The sequence below is a fragment of the Cladophialophora immunda genome (genome assembly GCF_000835495.1).
Source record: "Cladophialophora immunda strain CBS 83496 unplaced genomic scaffold supercont1.3, whole genome shotgun sequence".
Classification (NCBI taxonomy): domain Eukaryota; kingdom Fungi; phylum Ascomycota; class Eurotiomycetes; order Chaetothyriales; family Herpotrichiellaceae; genus Cladophialophora; species Cladophialophora immunda.
Window position 1 is genome coordinate 1779903 of NW_015622543.1, and position 16407 is coordinate 1796309.

General features: G+C 55.5%; 4 protein-coding genes across 5 annotated transcripts; 3 read left to right on the forward strand and 1 right to left on the reverse strand.

The window, feature by feature from the left end:
• Nucleotides 1-6683: 6683 nt before the first annotated feature.
• PV07_05122 (uncharacterized protein) lies at nucleotides 6684-7756 on the forward strand (the record flags this gene model as incomplete). Its single annotated transcript, XM_016391994.1, has 2 exons — nucleotides 6684-7303; nucleotides 7354-7756. The coding sequence occupies 2 exons, from the start codon at nucleotides 6684-6686 to the stop codon at nucleotides 7754-7756; spliced, it is 1023 nt and encodes a 340-aa protein (XP_016249513.1).
• A 131-nt stretch (nucleotides 7757-7887) lies between these two features.
• Nucleotides 7888-9207, forward strand: PV07_05123 (uncharacterized protein; the record flags this gene model as incomplete). Its single annotated transcript, XM_016391995.1, has 1 exon — nucleotides 7888-9207. One exon carries the CDS (start codon nucleotides 7888-7890, stop codon nucleotides 9205-9207), a length of 1320 nt encoding a protein of 439 aa, XP_016249514.1.
• A 1302-nt stretch (nucleotides 9208-10509) lies between these two features.
• PV07_05124 (uncharacterized protein) lies at nucleotides 10510-13266 on the forward strand. Its single transcript, XM_016391996.1, has one exon. The coding sequence runs from the start codon at nucleotides 10563-10565 to the stop codon at nucleotides 12954-12956; it is 2394 nt and encodes a 797-aa protein (XP_016249515.1). The 5' UTR covers nucleotides 10510-10562; the 3' UTR covers nucleotides 12957-13266.
• Nucleotides 13204-16011, reverse strand: PV07_05125. Of its 2 annotated transcripts, XM_016391998.1 has the most exons (3): nucleotides 15773-16011; nucleotides 15395-15637; nucleotides 13204-15308 (listed from the first exon to the last, which is right to left on the reverse strand). In XM_016391998.1, the coding sequence occupies exons 2-3, from the start codon at nucleotides 15495-15497 to the stop codon at nucleotides 14077-14079; spliced, it is 1335 nt and encodes a 444-aa protein (XP_016249517.1). In that variant the 5' UTR covers nucleotides 15498-15637; nucleotides 15773-16011; the 3' UTR covers nucleotides 13204-14076. The 2 variants fall into 2 exon arrangements, with proteins under 2 accessions (XP_016249517.1, XP_016249516.1); XM_016391997.1 differs by having other exon boundaries at nucleotides 15395-16011.
• Between the last annotated feature and the right edge of the window lie 396 nt (nucleotides 16012-16407).

Here is a 16407-nt window from a genome sequence, read left to right on the forward strand (position 1 = left end):
AAAGCACTGGGGAATTAGTCTTCTGGCAAGGGATACCCGTCCAAACTCGGCTCAAGAGATGTCTGCGGGAGCAAGGGATACGCGCCGATTGAATCGCCACTGCACATTACCTACCACCTGTTTAGCGTTCAGACGTTTGGTCTTGATTGTCTCAAAAGGAGGGTCCATTCTGGAGTGTCTCCGCAAAAACAACGCTCGTCGCCTGCGACCATTTTGGTTTCGCACTTTGCGGCCCTTCCCTTTACGGTCGCTTGGCCATCCGAAAAGAGCTTGTGGATGTCGATTCCCCTCCAAAAAGGAACACTTGCAGCCATTGTGGTGTGTGAATATCCCTCTCAACCCGCTGTCAGTTTCCCCTTGAACCTTTGTGCTAATCCAGAGGCTTGACCCCTATACCCGTCGGTCATTTCTCAAGCAGCATGGATTCAACTGCACTCACGGCTTGCACTGCTCACTACTAGGCACCTGGATGGTTTCCCACAGGCGATCCCTGATACGAGTAACTTCAGAAAGCCAATTGATCCTTCGAACGGAGGAAGGAGTTCCGGTCGGGGTCTGGAGAGCCTTACCAGGAGGTAACATCATGAGCGGATCGAAAACTAGTGGTAGCTCTCATTCGCCGGGCAGCCTTGATCACCGTTGTTAGGATGTCACAACCACACAATGGGTGCACCAGGTGCAAAGCTCCGACAAAAGGACCCCTAGATCTTCGCACCCAGCTATGATCTCAACTTTGTACGCATAAAGCCAGGCTCCTCTGCAGGACGAGATGTTTCGCCGCCATCTCTCATGGCTATGCCTATGCGTGAGCTCAGTAGAAGGACTTCGCATGATTAAAGCCACACCCATGAAAATTGACAAGGGTTTGGTGCCCAGAGTGCCAAGTTACGAGAGGCCACGAGGCCTACCAGCGCTCGGGCCAGGTAAGTTTGGGGGGCCTCTTCCTAGGCCCTTGGCTTGCTCGAGTTAAGTCCAAATAGGCAGATTCCCGGGTGTGCCATGGTCCAGAGGGGCCCGCGGACCGGGACTGGCGATCCGGGGTTGGGACGGCCCTTGCTGGCCCATGCTCCTCCGGAACCAATACCTCTGTGGTTAAAGGGAAGGGAAGGGTAACACTAAGCATGAGCAGCATGGAAAATGGGGAAGATTGGCATTTCTACCTGCTTGTCTGCTCCGGGCGTGGGCGAAACTCATTTGACCCTGATGGCAAACTAAACATGACGGGTACAGAAATGGCTGGTTAATCCATCCGCTCCCTCCTCCCAGGTCGCATTCCACCGAGCGAATTCGGAAGACCCAGTTGCTCGATGCAGCAAGTCCAAGAGGCAAAAAAGGACTTCGAACTCCTGCCTTTTGCATAGCGGCATGCACAAACCCCCCTTTGACTCAGCAGCACCGAGTATCTCCGGCAAAGAGGCAGCTTCTAGTGTGGGAGGCCCATGCAGGTTCCAGAGAAGGGCACCCGTGGCGTTGCAGGGACAAGATGCTGCGATTGCCACCAGGAGTCCAGGACACCTGGGGGCAGCCCACAACAAGCCTGAGAGGCCGGGGAAGCCCGTTCTCGCTGCACCAACAGGGCGCCATACCTAAAAGGCCCAATTAGGATGGTGCTTGCACGATAACGCTGGGTGGGTTAAATTTCGCTCCTATTTGTTGTGCACCCCTTTGCTGCCAACAGATCGCCCGTCCGGCTTGCTGCATGAGCTGCCGCCTGAGATGGATATGGGTTCGTCACCGGGAAGCGGCTTGCGCTGTAAGACTGACAGGGACGCATCATGCTAACGACATACCTGGCCCGGAAGTTGGCTCCCAGCACCACTCATCTTTCATCTCAGAACTGGTCTTTGCCAGGGTCAGATTTGGTAAGAACCATGTCCTTTATCCGACAACTCGCGAATTAGAATCTATCGCCTAGCCGGTTGCTGCTCGTCAACCGTGGCCTCCACTGCTGTCCGGTTATTCTTTCCACGCCCACCGGATCGAGAGGGACTCTCATCGACCGATTACGTATCTTACATGTGCTCAACATTGATATTCGTCTCAGCAACCAGCACGTAAAACAACCGTCTTATGATAGTCGTTCGGCTGTGCCGAGCATGTGCTCTCCAGGGGATACGAGGAATGAACCCTCAATTGAGCGTGGAGCATATGCCTACATGTCACATTTGCCACAGACGCTGTCGACTCCGGTCTTGCAACTGGCCAGGTTTCTCCTGACAGCAATGCAAGGGGATGCAGGGTGTGTGTCAAGCCGGGACAAACGGAACGACAAGAGCTGAAATGAAGCCAGAGACAAGTGAAAAGGTGATGCTCAACGCCTTCCAGACGCGCCCCAGCTTGGACGCTCGCTTAATGGCTCTAGATGATTGGGCCTCTGGTTGCCACGGGCATTTCCTCGCCGCAAAAAAAAAAGCTGTGGTCAAAGCTGTCACGTTTCTTATAGGCCCGGACGAGAGAACTACGAGGCTTGAAATTCGAGCCACGGCAGGGAGAGCTGGGTTCAGTGAGCAATGGGCTCGTGTTCGCCAGACGCGCAATGCCGCTAACAAGTCCCAAGCGTCAACTCATTACGTCGACGGTTCCAGTCCAGCCCCTCAAGTATCGGGGCATGCTGCCGGCGCCCCCGCTCTGCCATGGCGTGTCGCATCGAAGACTGCGAGTGGAGGAGTAGCCTCCAATTTGTACCGCTCTGATGCTAGCATTGTTAGGACTAGTCTGGTCGCCGAGTTGTCGCGCCTCCTCGCTGGTCCGTCTGGCAGAGTTGAACAGACCGCTATGGACGGGCAAAACATGACGGCAAGCTCCGGACTAGAAAAGATTGGCAGTTCATCCATTTGCCAGCCATGACCCCCGTACTGTTGAAGGCATCAAAAGGGAGAGATGCACAGCGCCAAGGGCGGGTGGGTGTTCCAGACTATTGGACTTCGCAGTCCCGGGATTGCAGACTGACAGCTGGATGCATGGGTTTCTCCTTGAGGCCACACACAGGGCAACTCCATTGGACCAAAAGTGTCAACCACCATGTCAACTCTCGCCAGGCTGTGGGGCTCCCATGGCCCTTTCAGCTCGTCAGTGCAACCCATAGGAAGCTGCCAAGTTCGCGGAGAGGAATGTGCACGCCTCATCCTGCCGTGTGTCTCTTGACCACGGCAGGACCGAGCGTCCCAGCCCCCAGCCCTTCGCAGTGCCAGCGTCGAAGGGGATCTTGATTTCAATTAGTCTTGTTATGTGATTCAGAGATTGGGTTCCAATTAGCCGCGTAGTCGGAATGTGTTTGTGAGATTCCAGACATTGGCTGCGCGAGATAAGCGATCGTATAGTAGTACGGGGTACATGGTTTGGGAGGAGCAGGCAGCAAGCGGTACCCAGATTCGATTCCTTCTCAGGTCTTAGCCTTCAGGCACGGCTCGTTCGCCTGGTAAGATTGGTATTTTGTTGGATGGAATGCTTGTGCGGCTATTGCTTCTGGTCGGTACCCCGTTTTGAAAGGGGAGGGGGTGTGGTTAGGCGAAATGGGCTGGAAGGGAATCCTAGTGCTTGGTCGGCTGGGGTTTGGTTGGACGGAGAGGACCCCATGGCTCCAGCCAGCAGCATGCCAAGTCCACACCTCTTGCTGGAGGAGAGTGAAGGGCGACTGGATGGCCCGTTTACCCAGCCGCGGCGGGGATGCCATCCTGAAGCATGGTATAGAAAGTACTATGTGATGTCCTGTGACGGAGGGAGGGCTGTGGCAGGACGCTACAAAGGAGGAATCAGATGACTGGAGGTCGCGGTATGTGGTCATGCCTGAGGGAAATCTAGAACGCGAGGGTCAGTCGCTAGTCTGCTCGTATTAATAGCAGACGAATTTGCAGAAGCAGAAGAGGTGAGGCAGGAGACCAAAGGGGGCTACGGCGACACCCCGTAAGGTTGCTACCTATCCTTGGCCTGGAACCTTGGGGGGTGTGTGTGTGTGCGCATGGCGAGTTGTGAACTGGTTTCGGATTGCTTCGCCAATCGATTCTGTAATGCGGTTAGCTGGAAGAGGAGGATGGTTGATTCGTATCGTATCCCTCTCTCGCAGGTGGTGCGGCCGATCCGATTTGTTGAGCGGCCCATCAAGGATGCATCATTGTTCGGGGAGCACCCATGGGCTGGCTGCCCTCACGCCCTGCATCATGGTTGTCTTTTTTTTGTTTCTGTTCCTTTTCTTTCTTTTCGCTGTGATGCGCGGTCTGGGAGCGGTATGCTCCGTGTTGGAAAGGGAAATGCGTCAAGTGTCAAAGTGTGAAGCGTGTCAAGCGTGTCATAGAGTTACTGAGTCATATTGACTGTCGAGGTTGAGGCGTTTCTGGGAGATGGGTGGTGGTCAAGGATGGACATTGGATGTTGATGCAGGCACTGGGGGAGCGCCCATCTGAATCTGAGGTAGAAGTGAAGCCCAAGTCAGGATAGTTTCTGGGGGGGCAGGAGTGGAGGGGCGTGGTGATCCCCGGGCCTATCATCTCACCTGTCCAGCCTGTCCCGCCTGTCCCGCCTGTGTCGCAGTGACAGCTCGTCCAGCTTGTCACCTCCCTCCACCTCGTCCTGCTCATCCTGCTCTCAGTTCAACTTCAACCTGCTCTTGCTGCTGGCTGTTACATGGGTTAGCGGGCTGCCAGAAAGAATGCCTATTGTGCCCATCCATCCATGACTCCATGACTCCATGACTACATGGCTCTACGCCTCCAACTGTTCTGGTTCGTTTCCCCTTCCACACCTCACCCAATCCATACCCTGGTCATCCCCAGTGATCCTGTCACTTGCTGCCCTCGGGCTCTCTCTTTCCCTCTCTCTTCTCGTCTACGCTTCTTTTGGATTGGAAACCCTGGACAAACCAGCTGGCCACCTGCTGAGCCCAAAAAACCTTCTCCACAAATCCCAATGGCCCTTCCCAATCCCCGTCCAGGTCAAGTGCCAGTGGCGCGCCAACAAATTTCTGACCCTAACCATGAACTGGGTTACTCCGTCGTCTGCAACCCCCTCTCGCCCTCCCTCCCTTGCTTGCCTCGCCGTATGACAGCTCTCGCCAGCTTGCCTTCTCTTCCTTGCTTGCGTGCCCTGGCTTCCCTTGCTCCCCTTGCTCCCCTTGCTTCCACATGGACCGTGCACCGACACACAGACACACACAGACACACACAGACTACCTCGCATTCCGACCTGCCTGTTGCTAGCCTTGATCGACTCTTGGTCACTCCACCCATTTCCCATCTCACCCTCTTTTTTTTTTCCCTTAAAACTCTGTTTCTCCCTTCCAACTGCCTCCTGAGCTTTGTGGAATCTCCACTCCCAAACCCGCCCAAACCCAAACCCTGATCAACCCTCCCTTGGTGTTTAACTCCCCCCCGGCCTCCAGTCCCTCCCTCCTCCACTGTCCAGGATTGCCTGCCTCCCCCCGGCCCATCCTCAGTCCACCTGCAATCCCGTCACCATTTAGCGCTCATTATCCCCTGCAAGCGATCGGCAAGGGTCAGATGGCATGCGTTTTCTGTGGTTTGTAGCCTCCAGGTTACACAGATGCGAGCGGCCCACGAGGCCGCCATCCCCCCCCCCAATTGACTCCCTAACTGTCCGATCCCAGAGGCCTAGGTCTACCCATCCAGCCCGTCACCTTTGTGCTGTCCGCCCTCCACAGAAAACCACAAATCAGCGCAATTCTCTCCACGACGGTTGACGGCAAGGTCCAGCTTTTGCTTTTTCGCCTCCCGTAAATCTCATCTGATCTGAACACCCCGTTCTTTTGGACCGGGGCGGCGCTACCCAGTATCTGCTTAGGTAGATAAACCAACCCCTCTTCCACGCTTACACCGCACGCGACAGAGTTTCTCGCTGACTTTGCATGTGTGTGCTCTTCAGGCTTCTTCTCCACTTCCTCTTGTTCCATCTCTGCTCTAAGGGCCAAAAAAAAGCTCTTGAATGTACTGAAGGCCCCCCAAGTTACGCACCCACACTCAACGGGTCCCTTGTACACCAGGCTATCTTCAACCTGTCAACGGCTTTCTTTCATTCGGGTTTCGGTTTGCTACCAGCTTGCTCTTTGCAGTAAATCACGCTGAGCTTCCATTATCGCTTCACCAGCGCACAGTTACTTCGTAAACCCGTCGGGACACCGGGTCGAGAGATCACCTGCCCATATGGTACAGACCAGCGCTGTTGGGGTGGCACAATATCTGCATCAACGGCCAACTGCCCTTCATTCCCATCTATCGCCTGCTGTGTAACTCGCGGCGACCGTTTTAGTGGCCTTCTTGCCATGAGGCACGTCTTGAGAATTTATTGGTGCTCGGCTCTGAAGGACAACAGCACATCCGGCAAACATCTAGCTTGCTAGGACCACTTTCTGGCAGTTGCCGTCGAGGTTTTGAAGGACAACAAAGACTATTCCCATCAGCACTTGTCCCAAGGGTATCTCGTCGTCTCCCAAGCCAGACTCGGAAGATTCACCGCTCGACGGACCGCTCTCGGCCAAGTCAGGGAGACCAGCGTGCCCGGGCGTAGGGGCCGTTCCTGGTCAACGAAACCGCTCACAGCAACCAAAAAGCGGGCAAATGGCAACGGGCGTTGTGCTACCTCTGGAATCCCGAGTGCAAGAGTGGCACGATACTGAACCAAACGCACCACGCCGTCAACCCCCACCGGACTCATCAGGACGGCTGCCGCGCCCAATGGCTCAGCCGCCGACGGGAGGCCCCCTTTCACAACAACAAAGTCTACCATCCTTCAGTTCACTCCTAGCCGGAGCCCACAATCCTAATCAATTTGGCCAGTCCCGTCGGGAAGAGGTGAGAAGGGAACAAGCATTGCCTAGCAGTATTTCGGTGGGCAAACATGCCCCTCAACCAAACACCTTTATAACGTCCGATGTGCATACGTCCACACCTGCCTTCGCCACTTCCCGTTCCTCACATGTCCAGTCTGATACCTTGAATCGTCACTCTTGGTCCTATCCAGCCACGGGTCGTTCAGACATCCAATCGGCCCCACCTGGTTCTCGTGGAACAAATGCAATAGTTGGCCACGCATCTGGTCGGGCGTCTGTGGACGAAGAAATCATCGACGGGCCAGGTAGCTACCACACCAATGAGGACGGTGCCATTTGTTCCAAGAACTCGGATGGCAATGGCGCCAATTCCACGTGGGACTCCGCTCAAGGTGGCAAACAGAAAAAGCGCGCCGCCTCGCTGTCGTGCGACCATTGCCGGGAGAAGAAGATGAGGTGTGACTTTAAATTTCCCAAGTGTACAGTGTGCAAGAATCTCGACCGTGACTGCGCGTTCGGGTCAGCGTAAGCAATTCCGTGTTCTCTATCCTCTCCCGTGCTGACTTTCTGCGTAGGCCACGTGCTTCGATACGACAGTCGGCTTATGCGATGTCAATGCCTTCAGCTCCAAGGTTCTCCAGCAGCATCCACCAGATCCGAGACAGTCATCCCCCGCGAAGAGGGTCAACGACTTCCATAGATATGGCCTCTCAAGAGCATGCCTATTCACAGTCCATGCCCAGGGCTTCAATGCCGCTGGACAACATGCTGTGTCCCGCCTCCAATAACCAGATGAACCACGAGGATGGGGGAGACAATCAATCACGGGCTGAGAGAGCTCGTGTTTCTCCATCTCCTCGCCCTAGATCACAAGGCCAATTGCCCGTGAGTTTGGGTGCAGAATCGGTTGGTGCGTCCGTCTCCTCGCCTTTCGTCATCTACAACTTCTCTTGGGACACGGACCCCCCTATCACCTGAGCCGCAGCTTAACCCTCGACTGCGCGGATAAGTATTTCGAGCACGTTAAGGGCGTAACATATTACATTCTCCCAAAAGGCCATTTCCGACACTGGATCCGCAACTGCCAGACCAAGTCACAGGCCGACAAGATGTTGCTGTATGCCATTCTAGCGACGGGAACCGTCTTTGCGCCATCGCACGCACAATCGAAACACCACCAGGACGTGTTCCTCGAGATTGTCAACAAAGCCGTCATCAAGAACGGCGAAATGTTCAGCTTGCAGCTGATTCAGGCCAAGCTGATCCTGGCTCTCTTCGCTTTCTCTCAAGGCGAATACAACCGGGCAAGTGATCATTGTGGTTCTGCTACGCGGATCGCGTCTGGTTTGAGATACGACACTGAGGAGGGAGTCCCGACGATCGAAGATCAGGGTCCATTGGATTTCGACTTGTCTCGTGACATGTTGGTCGAATGCCGGCGTCGGACGGTCTGGGCGGCCTACCTGATGGACAGATTGAGTTGTTGCTGGTCTGCGTCCGTTACTACTGTCAACCGTTCTGACTGCCACCTCCGCTTACCATGTGCTGAGGCGGCCTACGAAGCAGGACACGTCACACTGACCCCGTTCGTTCTTGGATCGCCCAACAACAACAAAGAGAGCCAACCTAGCTCCCCTCGCGAATCATCAGAAGTCGGCTCTTTTGGTTATTTGGTGGAGATCGCGGCCATCTTCAGTGAGGTGATGAGCGCTGCCGGCAGGGGTAGAACTCAGCCTCCGACGAAAAATCGCTCGACGCCGGACGCCTTCCGCCAGGATGTCCTGGGCCGGCTCGAGACTTGGGACCACCTTATGAAGAGACACGTCCGCCAAGACCGAGATGGACGAGAGAAAGCCAGTGCCTTCCACATTCTCTATCACTACACGGCCATAGTCCTAGATCGGTACGTTCACTACTTGGAGATGGACCAGCAGCGGATTGGTGCCCGTGCAAGGCGAGCACATGAACACGCCCCCCAGCTGTTAGCATTGGTACAGAGAATACGCGAGCAGAGCAACACCAAGCACGACCCCTGGCTTCGTTTTGTGATGTTGAACCCCTTCAGTGGCTTCGCCATAACAGCCGCGTTGGATGTCATCACTGCGGCCGGGCTGGTGTCGAGTTTGATGGGCCACGAGAGCCCGGTCATGTCCTTGATTGCGAGCGTAATTCCGGTCCTGGAGAGTCTAAAGGATCACTGGCACAGTGGTCGTCAGCAGCACCAGATTTTCGACCAGAGGTTGAGAGCTCTTCTGGGGGTATCCAGCAAGGCCTCCGAATTCAACGGAGCATATTTCTTTGGGCACCCGCTGCAAAGTAGCATTGACTTGGACCAAGACATTACGTACGGGCTTCCCCGGCACAGGTATTTTGAGGCAATGGGGTGGGACGAGACTCTCCATGAGGGGGAGTTCCAACGACTGGACTAGGCAAGGCTCAACGATACAGAGCACACGAGGATTGAGACGGCCGCTTTCAATGTGATGAAAAATATGAGATCATGAAGCACGGGTATAGGATAAGGCTGGATAATATGTACAGAGGAAGGTATCAGCAACACCCATTTGGCAATGATGGCATTCGGCGCTATGATATACCCAATGAACTTGACGGTACACAGGACCAACCATTGTCGGATATCAAAGGCAAGAGCAAAACGTTCCAGGGAGGTTTCTTTTTGTTGATGGTGTTTCGCTTTAGTTATAGGTCCGCGAACTGTCTATGTACCGGGGAAGGGCCTTATCTAATTAGTAACTGGTTTCCGTACATTTGAGGAGCTGGGGATAATACCATTGCAATGGCCCTTCAGAATGTAACCACCTCGATACCGGGCCACAAGGCCACACAACCTTGCGGAGATGACACGATGGGTGGATAGAACGGTGCGGATCATCATCCCAGCCACGACCGTTTCGAGCTGCTGGGCCACGAGGCTTGACAGGCACAGGCCGAGGTTCCGAATGACGCACAGGTGGCGCAGCACACATAACGGCCCGGAAGCCCCGATTCAGGACGGTCAGCGGCACGTGGTTTGCTAGCTTTGCATGCAAAGGACTTAGCGCTTAGCACCAACAGCAAAGTGGCAACTTAGCCGCGCACCCCACATCCGGGGCACGTGCACCCTTCTCGGCAGACTTGCTCTTTCTGGAGCTTCTGGCAGGCGGGAGTTTTGTATCTTTCAGCCTCACTCGACCGTTTGCTACAAGGCTACACAACTACCTCGTTTCTGTAATGACTGTGGGCTTCTCACCACGCTGATCACATCGCTTAACCACTTTGAGCATGGGTCCAACAGCTGCCACAGCTTCGCAGGAGAATCGCTAGCTTCTGCGGCTATGCGGTGTTGTCCACGGCGGAAGAAATATATAAGCATCCGTCTGTCGTGAGCGTCTGACCGGTGAGGAGAAATCTACCGCCATGGAGCGTCCCTCCGTGCGAGCCTGCCCGTACGAGGTCTGTGGATCTTGCGAGCTAAACGAACCGGCAAATTCTGTTGTCTCCCGCTTCCTTCTGCACTTGTTACTCATACAGGTGGGTTTGGTGCAGGCTGCCATCCAGGCGGCCGCTGGACCTTGTGTGCCTATGAGGGGAGCGAACCTCTCCACCTGAAGTGGTTTCCCCAAGGACTAAAGGGGTACGAGCGACCGACTGTCAGCCTCGAGTCCACATGGGCAAGACCTCGAGGCCTTATAGACCCACGGCCAGTGCCTGGGGTAAGCCAAGCAGGCCATCACTATTTAAACGTTTCTGTCACACATATCTTCATTCCTCCTTCTCCCCCAAGATGTCTTCGCTGCACCCTCTCGCCCAGCTTCATATGGCACTCCCTAACCAGTCGGATCCCAATGTCTCCTCCAGCTCGATCCATCTTCCCCTTACCGTCCTCGACACCTTGGTGCCTGGTTCCTCTCACCTCGCGTCTTTCCTGCTTGGCTTCGGCCTCGATGTCTCCTTGTTTGTATCGTGGGGTGCTCTCCTGACCACAGTCTGGGCCGCGCTCCATTTCGGCCTGGTACCTGCGTATCAAATTGCCGTCAAAGCACTCAGCTCGTCGGTGATCGTGGAAGAATATGATCCCATCTACAATCATGTCCTCAATTGGGCCAGCGCCCAAAAGTATCTGCAAGATATCCGCTCCCTCCGGGCCCACACCGCAGGACAATACTACGACGACCTGGAAGATCATGACGAGGATGACGGCCTGCAGATGCGGTTTCGGGAGAGCCTGTCCGAGGACACGATCTTTAACTTCAACAACTGGTCTGCCCGCGCCCCGCCCACTTTTCGACCTCATTCTTCGTCAGGCTGGTTCTTCCACAATCACCGGTTGTTCAAATTGTACCGAAGTCGCGATCGCGTTGCCAGCGACTTCACTGGTGCCGTGTACGAGAGGGAACGGCTTGAAATCTCGGTTATCTGGTTGTCTCCCAAGCCAATCAAGAACATGATTCAGGAGGCCCGAGAATTCCACCTGATCCGTCGCACGTCCACAACCACAATCAAGCGCCCTACCCCCAAGTCTCAGCGATCGGGCCGTGGGCAAGCTTGGACCACTATCGCGAACAGGCCCAGCAGATCCATGGCCACGGTCGTGCTGGACAACGACCAGAAGGCGGCCATCCTGAAAGACTTCAACGACTTCCTGCACCCACGGACGGCGCGGTGGTACAGCAATCGCGGCATCCCCTATCGTCGAGGTTACCTCTTCCACGGTCCGCCAGGAACTGGCAAGACCTCGTTGTCTTTTGCCCTTGCGGGGGTGTTTGGGCTGGACATATATTGTCTCGCGCTGTCCGAGGCCACCTTGACCGAAGAAGACCTGATCTTGCTCTTCAACAGTCTCCCAAAGCGGTGCATTCTGCTACTTGAGGACATAGACAGCGCCGGCCTAGGTAGAGCGCCCGGCGCGAGGGGCATAGAAAAGCAAGAGACGACGAAGCCGCTGCCATCGAGTAAAGATACCCAACCACCGACGAAGCCTGCTGGAGGGAGAGGCGACAAAGACGGCTCCGCTGGAGGTGCGGGCAAGGCATCAGATCAGCCCCACTCGTTCGGGAAAGACCCGACGTTCAAGAACACGCTCACCTTCGCGGGCCTCCTGAACGCCATCGACGGCGTGGCGAGCCAGGAGGGCCGAGTCCTCATCATGACGACCAACCACCTGGAGAGACTGGACGAGGCCCTGACCCGGCCGGGGCGGATCGATCTGACCATCGAGTTCGACCTGGCCACCAAGCAGCAGATCAAGGATCTCTTTCTGCGCATGTACTGCGTCGACTCGGCCGAGATGAGAAGGCAGCCGACGAAGATCAGCCACATACTGCCGAACCAGGGAGAGCCCGATTGGTCCAGCGCGAACGCGTTCAAGGACGGCGACGGCGTTCACGCCGAGTATCGAAACGCGCCAGAGCCATGGCTTGGACTGTCGAGGGAGGCTCCCGACGGCGGCGCCTCGGTCGTCGACCTGGCGGAGCGGTTCGCCGCCGCTCTCCCCGAGCGGACGCTGTCGCCGGCGGAGATCCAGGGGTTTCTCCTGGTGCGGAAGAAGTGCCCCGCGCAGGCTGTGGTGGACGTGGTCGAATGGCGGGATGAGCAGCTGCAGAAGAAGACCGAGGCAAACGCGGCAAAGGAGGCGGCGGCCAAAGCCACGGGACTTGACGACGAGGGGAACACGAAGTCGAGCGAAGGGGTCAAGATGGCGAGCTCGTCCTCACGCAAGCAAGACGCAACATCTGACCTTCAGCACAAGGGAGTGGGGGGGATGCAGAACGCGCCGGTCAGGGAGCTAACAGGCCAGCAGGACGGCCAAGACGCCATGGATCCAACGTCGTCACGCCCAGGTGAGCCAGACGCCGAATCCGCGACGATCGCACCTCGAGATCAGACCGACGACAAAGACGACGAGGACGGGACCATGACGGACGGCGGAGACCTCTGCGGCGGTGCAGCATACGACCCTGACCCAGACACTGCCGACGATGACAGCACCGACGGCGGCGCCCACAACCGCGACCGCGACCGCGACTACAGCCTCTCCCCGCGTCCCTCGCGACCCTGGTTCCCGCACGCACGCACGGGTGCCGGACGAGGCGGCCGCGGTCGCCTTGTAGACGGCGACGACGACGCTGATGGCGATGGCGATTGCGATTGCGATTCCGACTCCGAGTCGGAGCTGTGACGATGACCGTGATGACTGCGCTTCTTAGGACTCGGTGAGAGGCTATTTCCTTGCGTCCGGGTCGGAGGTCGGTAGATTGATGCGTGTCGTCTCTTATGTGGTAATGGTGGTGGTGGTGGTGGTGGTGTGGTCGATGCAGAGCTTGATATTGATGTTGGACATGGTCTCGGGAAGAGGGGGAAAAGATAGTATCCAAAATATACCAAGTACATACATACGTACATACATACATACGTACATGCGTCGAAAGACATATAAATGGCGGGCACATATACGAGATGTAGCGGGAGAGCCCAAATACACCATGATCAGATGAGTGGTAGACGCTTGAGATTTGGACAGAGGGCACTTCCCAGTTCCAAGGCGTCGTCCCTTTCATGAAAGCAAATTGGACATTCAGAGGGATTCATGGCGTGGGTGAAAATGTCATATGCTTTGGCCATGGGGTCTTTTTGTTGTTCATACCATCCACCCCTGGGTGTTCTCTATGGAAAGGACTCCAGCAGCAAATCTCGACCGGCTTGGCCATGAGGTACATACAAGACCGACGGCTCCTCCCGAATGTCTGGCCACTTAAGGTACACAGCTCATTCAATGTATCCCACGCGCCATCACACGCCCACACTGAAAGTAAAACAGCGGTCTTAGCATCACCAAGAAACAGAATAAAAGGACATAACCACACATTAACACATGCCAAAAGCCAGTCGTCGACTGAATGCAAAGTCCAAGATGACATCTGGGCCTGGTTTGTCATCCACAAATAGGATCTGCTGAGATCCAAGAGAGCAGCTCCATAGAAGTCGTAGTTGCGACCCCTTCGGAGTAGCGCAACAGCTACTGATCTTGTCCACAGGACATCAGCGCAAGCGCCGGAGAGGTTGACGTCGCCATGCTGTCGTCGTCGACGAAGGACGGCAGGAGTATGGCAGTCCAAACCAGGCGACCAGTGACGGCATAATACGACGGGATGAAGCTCGGTGCCTTTGGGACGGCGACAATGTTTTACCTCACGGTATAGGTGAGACCTCTTTGAGATCATATCTCAAACATATGAGCTAGACGACACGCTCATGGGTTCTTTTCGGCAAGATATGCCTGGAAATGGGAATTCCGCTGTTCACAGCTCCTGCAGCGCAAACACATTTTGATCGCCGACAGAAGAGCATGGGCTGCCTACGTCGACAGCATTCTCGAGCTGAAGGTCAGCTTTCTCATTCTCATCCTTTGCACTCTCGCTTTCCCAGATTTCAATTTCGACGTCACCATCAGCGTCGGCGCGTGCAGAGTGGACGGGGGTAAAAGGATAGCCAGGGGCTCCAGCCTTGTCGACTGGTGCGTCTCCCAGTAAATTCGGCGTTGCAGAGCCAAGTATCTCAGCAAGGCTTGGTGCATTTAAGTCTTCGATGGCCTTCGCAGTTGACGACAGCGAAGTGCTGGCCATAGAGGGTTGGAAGGTAAAGTCATGGTGCTGCTTAGTCTCCTCGCCTTCCACATCAGTTTCTGCCTCCTCGTCATCGTCTTGCACAAGAACCACACTGGTGGCATCAAGGCCTTCAGCATAGAATTCTGCGGGATTGAGATCTGCAAGCGGGCTTCTTGCTCCATCGTCGTTCATCTTGACTTCTTTCCCCTTGGCCTTTTCGGTGGCCGCGGCGGCATTGGCAGCAGCAGTCATAGACCGAGTCACAGGTGCCGTTACCTCGTTGGGATCAATGTTCTCCTTGCCTCTGTCGGCAGAGGACGACTTCTTGTGCAGACTCTTGCTCTCATCATCACTGATGTCCAGACCCGTCGCACTCTGGGTCATGGTCCATTCGTTCATACGGTAGTCTTGGGCTTCCTCTGTCTCCTCGTATATGTCGAAGAACCATGACTTGGGCTTGCTGGTTTCGATGGTGCCCTTTTGGAACCTGCGGGATTGAACACGGGATTTCTTTGTGCCATTCAAGGCGGCGGACAGGGACAGAGATGGGGACTGGGTGGCACTGGAAAAGGGAGGTGGGTTGAAACGTTTTCGTGGCTGAAGAAGACCAGAGCGTTTACGTGTTGGCGAGCGGCCTGCTGCAGGTGCCGACGCAGGTGTAGTAGATGGTTTGACAAATGTATCAAGGCGTGGTGTAGAGGCAGCAGTGGTACCAAGACGAGGTTTGGTTGTCGGGAGAGTGGTTACGTTCAACGAGTAGCGATGTGTCTTTGCCAGAGATACATCCTCATCGAAAGTCGACCTCTTGCGTTTGTGCAGTGAGTCCAAAATGCTTGGATCAATGTTCTCGCTGTCTGAACCTCCTTCGACCTCGGGGGAGACGGCTCGTCGCTTCAGTGATGTTGGAGCAGAGTTCGGTGTGATAGCTGGCAGGAAACATTTGTCAATTGAGTCTATATTGAAGAGACACAGGCTGCAGCAAAGACTCGACGTGAATGAGGATGTCTCTTACCATTTTGCCGGTTCTTCACGCTTTGCAAGCTTCTCAGCTTGGATTCATTCAAGATGCCAAATGGCTGGCGAGCGGGCGTAGTGATTGGAGCCAGAGTAGCCATTCTGACCGAGTTGGCAGATGACGAATGGTGGGCAGGAATCGAGACGACGTGGGTTGATTTCAGTGCTTGCCTCCTCAGTATTGTCTAGTTGACTGAGTGAATGCCCAATGCCAATGCGTGGTGGTCCTCAATTGACGACTCTGGCAATGTCAGCCGTGTTTGTCTTGGTGCAGATGTATCACGCATCAGGATTCACCCAGAGAGCTGTGAGAGGAAGGAACGTTGGGCAGCAGGAGAGCGGACGCAGAGGGTATATGGCAGTTGAGGGAGCTTACCAGGCGCTATGACCAAGCTGGCGCAGTCAAGGGAGCCGTTCTGGACGCGGGGTGTGGTCGAACGCGAGCTCCTGGATGAAGAGCGAGGAGATAGGCAAGTTGACAGGTGCAGCAGGGTTAGGCTTGGGAGCTACTGCAGGTCGGCGAGTAGATGAAGCTGATCACGACGCGTCCTCAGGCAGCGATTGGGTTGCTGGGGAGCGACCGAGGGCGGATAGTGAAGTGCAGATTGTGCAGAGACAGGGAAGTGGGAAGTGGGAAGAGGGAGGGATGAGGATGGCGGATGGCGGATGATGTTGGCAAGGGACGCGTCAAGTGGAGTCTGTGTGAGAAGACACGCGACGGGCGGGCGACGGGGAGGTCAGTGAAGAGGACCAGCAATTTCCGAGGTGAATATACATTGCACACGAAGCGATCCGAGTTCTTATTCACGGTCCAGACGATATAGGATGAGGATGCTGATCCTGTTGCTAGAGGGACTCTGTTCCCATCGTTAACTCACTGCGCTGATGGTAACCACCATGTTGGGTGTTGGTTCACTCTCACTTCGCCCTGATCATGAGGTTGTACCAGAGAACGCGCCTCCCATTGGCCTGGGCCATCGACCGGCTTGGCGGCCCGGAGAGCGACCTCGA

Excerpts from the sequence above, each read along its gene's own strand:
- PV07_05125 (XM_016391998.1), bottom strand. The coding sequence starts at position 15,497 with ATGGCTACTCTGGCTCCAATCACTACGCCCGCTCGCCAGCCATTTGGC. Across the intron at positions 15,309-15,394 it reads CGTGAAGAACCGGCAAAATG|CTATCACACCGAACTCTGCT; the intron begins GTAAGAGACATC and ends GTTTCCTGCCAG.
- PV07_05124 (XM_016391996.1), top strand. The coding sequence starts at position 10,563 with ATGTCTTCGCTGCACCCTCTCGCCCAGCTTCATATGGCACTCCCTAAC.